Here is a 9,985-nt window from a genome sequence, read left to right as displayed (position 1 = left end):
CTGTTTTCTCCTTCACTGATGCTGCCAGACCTGCTGAGCTTTTCCAGCAACTTTGTTTTTGTTCCTGATTTACAGCATCCGCAGTTCTTTTGGTTTTTATAAAGAACTGCAGGTGTTAGAATGCTGAAACAAAAGCAGAAATAGTTAGAAAAACCCTTCAACTTCTGAAGGGTCACTAGATCCAAAACATTAATTGTTTTCTCTCCACAGATGCTGCCAGACCTGCTGAGTTTCTCCAACTGTTTTTCTTTTGTTACAAAAGAGGCCGCTGGAAGAGAACATTTGGCTTCACTCATACATATGTGCTGCATCTGAGCACATCAGTGTTGTTCATTGGAAAGTGTTAAATGTTTGAAATATTTTAATGGGGTTGTATAGAACTAAACAGGTACTGTTGGCTGCTTGATAATTCTTAATGTGGAGAAGGATTCTAAATCTGCTTACTACTTTTAAGGACAGGATTTAATGTGTTTCAAGTTAAACAATCATTGGTTTTGTTTTTTGTTTCTCCTTTTTTAGAGCACAAAGTTATCATTGTTGGGCTGGACAACGCTGGGAAAACAACCATCCTTTATCAATTGTGAGTACGTTTTGTATCTTGTTGGTTTCTAGATTGTTGCTGCAGAATATGCTAAAACCGTAATTTGAAGTACATGTCTACAAGTGAGTCTGTTATCAAAATAATTGGACCCAGGATTTGTGTATGAACATTTTGAACCAAGCTGTTGAGACATTTCTGGCACAGATGAGACTTAAAACCCAGACCGTCTGACCCAGAGGCAGTGATAAGAGCCCTCTTATTTGTGTACATGCTTGTTGCAATTGGTTTTTGCAGTTGACTGCTCCAAGAAATCAGAAGTATGAATTTATAAAGCCTCTAGTGTAGATGTATAACTTTTTAAACTGCAACCTGATGCTTTTCCATATTGATCAATGTCAAATCTGCAACCCCCTAGTTCAATTAGTGAAACGTGAGCTCTTAAATATTCCGTTTGCATAAAGCTGTACAAGCTGCAGATTGGTATTTGAAATTTGGCCGTCAATTCCTAAGGCTCAAATGTCACATGAGCAGTGTAGTCTTTCTGTCCTGCCAGAAACCTTTACCTGGAGAGTTTGCTTAAAGATGAGTCCTCTAGAAATTGCATTTGCACGGTAGCTACAGGCTGAATGGCATAATGAACATTGAAAAGCGGTAGTGTCAGCAATTGAATAGAGACAATTGACGTGTCCAATTTTCTACTTTGGTTGTTTAACCAACGTAATGCTAGTAATCTTCAGATGCTGATCTAACCGATTATTGGACCACTTTATAGGATCTGTAAAATTGTAGGCCATGATGACCTGAGTTTTAACAAGCTATTTGTATCCCAAAGTATTATCTGTGCTGTTATTTAGTTTCATGTTACCTGTCTTTTCTACCGGAGTTTCAATATGCACTGCTCAATTGCTCAAACTTTAATTCTCTTCACCCCTGCAAGGTCTGTATAAAACCTATGAGTCCAATAAAATAGTTTATAACTTGAAGTTGCATGCTTCATTTGGACAATTTCTGCTCTCTCCAAAACACAATCATTGATAAAGATCAATGTTTTGAGGTTGATCTTGCTTTAGTGGGAGCAGGAATGTTAAATTTTCTGACATTGTTTAATGGATTGAGAGTTTTGAACCAGTTGCTAATTGCCTGCCAGATAACTAGCTTGAAAATAATTTGCTACTGAATCATGCAATCCTGAGCTTGAAAGTGATGCTTTTTCTTGGGTGATGAGAAATACATTAGTAAATTTTGGAACCTGACCTTTGTGGTTGGGGTGTAATGGATGTTGTGCCAATAGAATCGTAACCCTCTGGTTAATTTTGTTGCCAGCCTAATGAACGAGGTGGTCCACACATCACCCACAATTGGCAGCAATGTGGAAGAAATAGTTGTGAAAAACACTCATTTCCTAATGTGGGACATTGGTGGCCAAGACATGCTTCGTTCAACATGGAGCACGTATTATACAAACACTGAGGTATGTGATTATACAAAGTTCTGATGTGACCGTTTCCAGGGAGCTAGATCAGTTCTAATTACTATGTTTTGGGAAGGACCTACTGGGCTTGGACAGGATGTACTGTTGATCCACCAGATTGATTATCCAGGTTAAACTAGACGGATTCACGATCATTTGAAAGATGACTTGAAGGATTTGATTAAGTGGAGGAAACTTAACTATGATGTAATTATCTGGTCCATAAGACGTAGCAACAGAAGTAGGTCCTTCAGTCCCGAAGTCTGCATTCAATGAGATCCTAGCTGAAGTGATTAACCCTCCTCTCTCTGCTTTCCTGCCTTTCCCTCAACCCTTCATTCCCTTGATTTAACTGTCTATCTCTGCCTTGAATGTACTTCACAACCCAGCCTTGACAGCCCTCTAAGATTTCAACACGTTCACTCTCCTCAGAAGAAATTTTGCTTCACCTCTTTCTGAAAGCTGCAATCCTTTACTCTGAGATAATACCCTCTGGCCCTGGACTCTCCCATGAGGGGGAAACGACCTTTGCACATCTACCCTTAACAGGTTGGAGGGACTGGCTGCCACGTGCACCTATGCATGGTTAGTTATTAGACAAAAATATCTTTAACTGGAAATAGTTGTCCAGCTTTGAGAGTCCAGAACTGACAGAAGAAATGAGCATAAGCCATTCAACCCATGTCTGCTCCACCAGGCCTTCCCATGTCACCTCCATAATCTTAATTTGCTTGGATGCTAAAAAATTATCATTAGCTCAGTAACTGAGTATCCACAGTTCTCTGGAGTAGGGAATTCCAAAGGTGCTCAATCTTTTTGAGGAAGTTTCTTCTCACCTTAGTCCAAAATCAGCCCCTGTGTCTGACATCACGTTCTAGACTCTGCAGACAAGGACCATCCTGTGAACATTGACCCTGTCCATTCCCTGATGAATTTTGTGTACTAAGTAGTAATCTGTACTACGTGGCAATTTTGCCATCAATATAATGCTGTGTTTAATCCGAGTAAATGACTCCCAAAATCTGTCTATACATTCCCCTCTCTTTCCCTACTCATCGCCATCACCATCTGTCTTCAGCCTCTGTTACCTGTAACTATATTTTGAGGATGTACTTTTTTATTCTATTGACCCTGGCCTGATGCAGGGAATTGCTTGAGTCAATATCTCTGAATCAAAATGAGTCTGCAGTAATTTGTAACGAACAGTTTTCTTGGTGCTGACCGGGCACCTCGTGTCAAATTGAAGTGCTGAAGTATTAAACTTAAAATGTCACAAAGCTAAGCTTCTTTCCATGATGGTTAGAGGTGTTGGTGTAGCACTACACCCATGATGCTGTTAGCTTTCACACAATTGTTTTGTCAGACCGGCCCTTACAGGTACATTTTCTGCCTTGTCTCCACTCCAAATTATTGATTCTAACAAACAGCAAGTAAAAGAAGTGAGATACGTTGTATTCGACATGTTTACCTCTGCCACCTGGGGGCGTGAGCAGAATGATTCTAGCTGATCATGTGTTTTGAAATTCCTCAAGAGCTCCTTCCTCCCTTCTAATCTCAAGCCCCCTGACTTTATTGAACAACCAATGTTTGGATATTGAACTGAGTCCTCCAAGGGTTTTGTATCTCATCAATTCGGGCAAATTTCTAAAGTGACAAAGCTTTCAAACAACCTGCAACTGCACTTTTGATTCAGAGTTCACTTTTTTAAGTGCCACTTCAGGAGGTTTCCTTATGCATACTGTAGCTGACTGAGCATTGTTTGGAAAGCAATGATTTGATTGTCAACCCCACAGAATTAATAACAAAATAGTTGGCAGAGACCAGTCTTGGGGAAATGACTACATTCAGGAATTGAATTGGAAATCTCTCCCTAAAAATGCTCCCCCTAGCCTTGAAGTCTTCCATCCTAGGGAAAAGTCAACTATCATTAACCCTAGATAAGTGTGGAGCTGGAGGAACACAGCAGGCCGGGCAGCATCAGAGGAGCAGGAAAGTTGATGTTTCAGGTTGGGATCCTTCAGAAAACCACTTTCTGAAGAAGGGTTCCGACCCAAAACATCAACTTTCCTGCTCTGATGCTGCCTGGCGTGCTGGAGGAACACAGCAGCACACTTATCTGACTCCAGCATTGGCAGTTCTTACTATCTGACTATTGTAGGCTTTTAATATTATTCAATGATTTTAAGATTGAAGTGTGCATGAATAAATGCCTCGTATCCTGTTGCACTGGATATTTAGCATTCAAGTCTACTCTTTCTCAAACACTTGGGTCAAAACAACTATGATAGGTTCAATCCTCAATTTGCATCTACCTGGCCAACGTGGAGGTACGACCCAGTTTCTTTGGACTCAGTCTTAATACCGATATGGGAGGTGTTTATAAGTCAGGTGTAAGCCCCTGATGCAATGAAATCTCCTGGATCTTACACTGCCCCTCCCATATAGGAGCACTACACCATCATTTAAAGGTGAATATCTACTTGGATGGGTTGCTGGACAGTTCCTAAAGGCAAGCAGCTTTCTTCCAGAAGAGAAATAGAATTGCAACAAACCAACTGTTGCTTTCCACCAATTCACTCATTCCGTCCAAGGGGATCCATTTCCCTTGACAGATTTCATTCCTATTGAATCCAACTGTCAGTGGAAAGTTTCAGTATTTTCTTACATAATTAAGGATTGAAATTACATCAATGAACTGGTCTAACGCCCGTTCAGTTGAACAATTAACCTGGATGGGAAGCAATACATAAGAGGAAAATGGAAGCATTTTGAACTTGATGGTTGGCAACTTGTTAGTCTAGAAAATGATCTGCATTTACCACCTTATCTTAAAATGAGTTCCACTTTAATTTACATTGCACAGTCACCATGTTCCCAGTAGCTAATGGGAGACATTTTGCAAAAATTTGCACAAACAATAGATGTTCTACTTTTGACAAAATTGCCCTGAATTTAGGTGGCATTAGCAAAAGAATGGCATTCAACCTTGAAGAATATAATGCTCAAAAACACCAATAGCTTTGGGACTCTAAGGGACTAAAGAGCACATCTAGGAACCAGGCTGTGATAGTCATGTTACAGCAGCTCACATGGGAATCCTAAAGACTGGGCAAAGAGGTGGAGGATGTGGGCATGATTACAACGCTTAAGCCCTTTGGCTAAGTACATGAATAGGAAATGTTTGGAGGGATATGGGCCAGGAGCAGACAAGTAGAACTAGTTTACTTTGTGGTCATGTTTTGGCATGGTCTGGTTGGACTGAAAGGTCTGTTTCCCTGCTGTATGACTGCCACCCTCCTCCATCTTCGTGTACAGCACTGAAAACATTTGCCTTTCAACTAGCCATTTGGTTGCCTTTAGGAAGTTAAATTTATGTCCAATGTTTTTAGACTATACATTCCACATTAAAAAGCACACTTTCCCACAGTTCTTGCTTTTAATTTTTGTCCTTTACCATCAGTGGAAACAGTATTTCCAACTTTATTCCAATTCCTTACAGCTTCACAATTTCCAATGCGCTACAAGTGCTGATGACCTTTCATGTTCTACTCGAACCTGCTTCTAGCTTTCTCTGCTGGAGCTGTGCTTTGTTTTGAACTGTACCATTGTACACTTCAGTATGAATGGGTGACTAAGGTCAAATTAGTGTCTAGTTGACTGTTCTTTAAAGTTTCTGGCTTTGTGTTTGTAAAATAGGAGAAAGCAAACAGATGGAGTGATCAGGCAGCCTGTTCAGATAGCTTGAGTTTATAGTAAACTCCACTCTGAAGTTTGTATTGCAGCTGGCATTGCTTAATCTTTGGCACTATCCAGATATTGTAGTGCTGACACAACAATCAAATCTGTTGATCATTTAAACTTCCATGAAGCTGCCAAATCCATCTTCAGGTTGGAAAAGAAACAAATGGCATGTAGCATTCTTGCCATTTTCTCCTCTGTCCTGCCGTACTAGAAGTACTATTGCAAAATTCCACTGTCTTTGCACCAGGTCAGTAAATCTGCAATGAAGAGATTGCAACTTCTCCAGTCAAAATTGCTGTTTAAATTATTTTGACACAGGACTAATTGCTTGTAACTGCAGTTAGTCAGCATTGCCAGAACTACTTTATTGCACTTAAACTGCTTTAATGTTGTACCACAAACGGATGATGTTCTTAAATTACTAATTGCTGTTGCCGCAGCAGTCCCAATATCATGTTGTGGTATGTAGCTGAAACTGTACCAGAGGACAAAATCTAATAGTGAACTTTGTTTCAGATTAATGCAGCACAAATTTGTTATGCATTACAGTGAAGTCCTAATTTCTTGAATCTGCCTGTAGTTGTCTTTGATTCGAAATGAACAGAGCTGGGTTTAGTATAATATTTGGCTCTCTACTTGCTGCTACTGAATTGCTTGATAGAATAACACTTCAATGGGTCCTTTTTCCTCTCTCTGTCCCTTCCCTCCATGTTTCCTGTAAGTTTCTGCTGTGCTGAATTGGTGTGGAGATGTGCATAGCTATGTGGAGTCTGTGCTGTCTGGTCTCTCTATATCCAGTGAGGTTGAAAGCATTTATAAAGAAACCAAATAGTGAAGGAGAGTTGCAATACCATCAGTAAATACCTCCAGTTATTCCAGGATAAATACTGAAGACATGGCATCGACAACCAAATTATCCAAGAAGCTAGTTATAAATGATTCAGAAGAAGTTGATTTGTATTCATCATGGGTAACTTTTTTTTATTTTCAGTTCGTCATTCTAGTTGTGGACAGCACAGACCGAGAACGGTTGACAATTACGAAAGAGGAGCTGTACAAAATGCTGGCACATGAGGTACAATTTGCTGCTAGAAACAATCTTATTTTTGGATACACTGGCAGAGGATAAGGGAGTTCACTGCTAAAGTGATGTTTGGAATAGAGAATCTTACATAATCGCCATCTTTTTACGGACTAATTTGTCAATATTGTCTCTAAGATTGAGTTTCTCAATTGTTCCCGTATCTGGGTAGGCCGATTTAGTAGTCATAGGAATGTTGGGTTCAATCACTATTGGGTGGAGATGGCAAGTTATGTATGACTATAAAAGAACTTTATTTTATTACCCCTGACCAATAGCTTACGTTGAAATATGGTGATGAATCTTGGATGCCAAATTTTGCTAATTTAGTTTCATGCATGTCAGACTGACTGATTTGTTTACTCATGCCGCAGTTGGTTTTGGTGCCTTGGGTAAGGAGTGACTTCCCTTAATGGGGAGTAAACACCAAGAAATATTGGGTTTTCTGAGCAGTGGCACAGGAAATGTACTGGACTGTGGTTGAGATCCTATCATGGCAACAGTTTTGAATTGGATCAGACCATCTGCTTGGAATGTTTCCTATCTGTGGATATCTATCAGGAATGGAACCTGGTGTGGTTTTGATGGATTCTTAAGTGTTTTTAAAAAAAAAGGATTAGTTAGGTGGTTTTTGACAAGCACAGACTTGATGGACCAAAGGGCCGCCTTCTGTGCTGTAGACTTTGGACTGTGGCCATGGAATAGTTATAGATGTCAGTGGACTATTATAACTAAGAATATGGGGTAGGTAGGAAGGTGATTTAAGGACATTAAGCAATAGTTAGGCGCACACCTTAGTGAAAATATCTGTCGACTAGCATTAACTGTGTCTGCTGTTTGTATCTGTTAAATGGGGGAGAAACAGCTAGTTTCCTTGAGTGCATGCTGAGTTGAAAGTTGGTACTTCTGGGGAATAGAGAAACTAGATACTAACAATACAAGATGTTACCAAAAATCCAATGTGAAATTACCCAGTGTTACAATCCTCTTGTGGAAAGTCTGTTGATATTTGAGCTGTATTACTACCAGGGTTTGTTGTAAGGATTAAATCTTTAATCAAATTACTCAATCCTCCATTTTTCTTTCTGATGAACTCTGGTAAATAGAAAACAAATACCAGTTCTAACTACAGGCAATCAAGAGTTATCAACTTGTCACTATGTCCCTCCTGAAACCTAGACACATGCAGAGAGACATAGATAAAAATATACATGTCACGGGAAAACCGAACAGTTCAATAGCACCAGTCAGCAGGATTCAATATAGTGTCCTTTAGTTCTTCACTGCAGACCCAGGACTGTTCAGTGTTTCAGCCACTCATTAGAGGCAGTGACTTATGGGCAAATCCTGAGAATAGCTCACTATCTTGCGGATCTTTGTTACTTCTCTGCAAGGGCAGAGATGCAGTCTGTTTAGTCTAGAAGCTTTCTGCTGCTGTAATCTCGCTGTCTACCTGACCATGGACCAGGTAGACAATCAGTTGTCATGCTGATCACTTCTGACCCACATAACTGGACCTGATTGAAAAACCCAGTCAATAGCCAGCCTTCCCAAAGCTGCCTGAACGTGCACCCACAGTGCCAATGAGACACCAGAATCTTCACTCCCTGCCTGACCAAAGTAGGAGTGTCAATACAACTGTCAATGGATTCCTTAATTCAAAGCAGTATGCTTTTCCTATTTTGGTCCTCAATCCAAGAATAAAGAAACAGTGGTCATCACACCAGGAGTGCTGAAATGAGACTTGCTAGCAAAGGGAGTGTTTGGCGTGAGTAATATAGATGCATTTAAGAGGGAGCCCCACAACCATGAGTGAGAAGGAAATGTCGTTGAGTTGGATGTGGAAAGACTGGAGCAGGCTTGAATGGAACATCAATGCTAGCACGGATTGGTAGGGCTAAATAGCCAGTTTCAGATAGCCCTTACTTGAAAACCTTGGGGCCAGCTGTTTCTCAGATAAAAGATGGTTTCAGATAAGTCCCAAACATGTAAAGCTCTGTTAGGTCCTTTGGAGTTAAATAAAATTTTGCTTGGGCCATTGCTTCGTTCAGTTTGCGACAAATGACAACACCTCCCAGTCGTGAACCACTTCAACTCTCCCTCCCACTCCCTGGACGACATGTCCGTCCTGGGTCTCCTCCAGTGTCACAACGATGCCACCCGGAAACTGGAGGAACGGCCCTCATGTTCTGCCTTGGAAGCCTACAACCCAATGGTCTCAATGTGGACTTTACTAGCTTCAAAATCTCCCCACCCCGGCCTCATCCCAAGACCAGCCCCCCTCATCCCTGCCTCATTGACCTGCTCGTCTTCTCTCCCACCTATCCACTCCACTCTCTACCTGCTTTCACTGCCCCCCCTCTACTTATTTGAGTCCCCTTCCCCTCCCCCATTTCTGAAGAAGGGTCCCAACCTGAAATGTCAGCTTTCCTGCTCCTCTGCTGCCTGGCCTGCTGTGTTCCTCCAGCTCCACACTGATCTAGAGCTAAAGTGTATCCTTTTCTGCACTGAAGTCCCAGATTCAGCATGTCTACAGGTCTGTTTAGGTTGGTTTTTAAGACCTTTGGTTAAAATGCAATTACAACACCGTTCAGGACAGCACACAAACAGACCCTTCAGTGCACCAAGCCTGTGCCAATTCTAATCTTATTTAGGCTTTTAGCCAGGCAGAAGATACCTGTTTCATATTGTGTATATTTCATGTCTTTGCCTGATGTTGGTCTTGGAGACCAGCTCAGACACCATTTTTTTGTTTAAAAGGATCAGCTTCTTGAGCATACTTGAGATACAAATGTTGAACCTAGGTTAGAGTGTGTTATACTTGCAATGTTTGCCAGCATTAGTTTGGTTGATGTGTCCTCTGCTGGTATTTGTTTTGAAGGATTTGTAACAATGGCTTGTTTTATTCTAGGACCTGCGGAAGGCAGCTGTGCTGGTATTTGCCAATAAACAAGACATGAAGAACTCTATGTCGGCAGCTGAAATTTCCAAATTTCTAACACTAACTTCGATCAAAGATCATCCATGGCATATCCAAGCCTGTTGTGCGCTCACTGGCGAAGGGTTTGTACTGGACTATGGCTTCCTTATGTAAAAAATTAATTAAATTTGAGAGAGATAGTAGGAACTGCAGATGCTGGAGAATCTGAGA

General features: G+C 40.9%; 1 protein-coding gene across 1 annotated transcript; it reads left to right on the top strand.

Moving 5' to 3' along the window:
* Positions 1 to 514: 514 nt before the first annotated feature.
* LOC109931491 (ADP-ribosylation factor-like protein 5B) lies at positions 515 to 9,924 on the top strand (the record flags this gene model as incomplete). Its single annotated transcript, XM_048594146.1, has 4 exons — positions 515 to 580; positions 1,865 to 2,012; positions 6,745 to 6,828; positions 9,746 to 9,924. Coding segments are annotated over exons 2-4 (407 nt in total), but the record flags the coding sequence as incomplete, so codon positions are not given.
* Positions 9,925 to 9,985: the final 61 nt, after the last annotated feature.

The sequence above is a fragment of the Rhincodon typus genome, unplaced genomic scaffold (assembly GCF_021869965.1).
Source record: "Rhincodon typus isolate 14 unplaced genomic scaffold, sRhiTyp1.1 hic_rhity00006389, whole genome shotgun sequence".
Taxonomy (NCBI): Eukaryota; Metazoa; Chordata; class Chondrichthyes; order Orectolobiformes; family Rhincodontidae; genus Rhincodon; species Rhincodon typus.
This window is presented reverse-complemented; position numbering and strand designations above follow the sequence as displayed.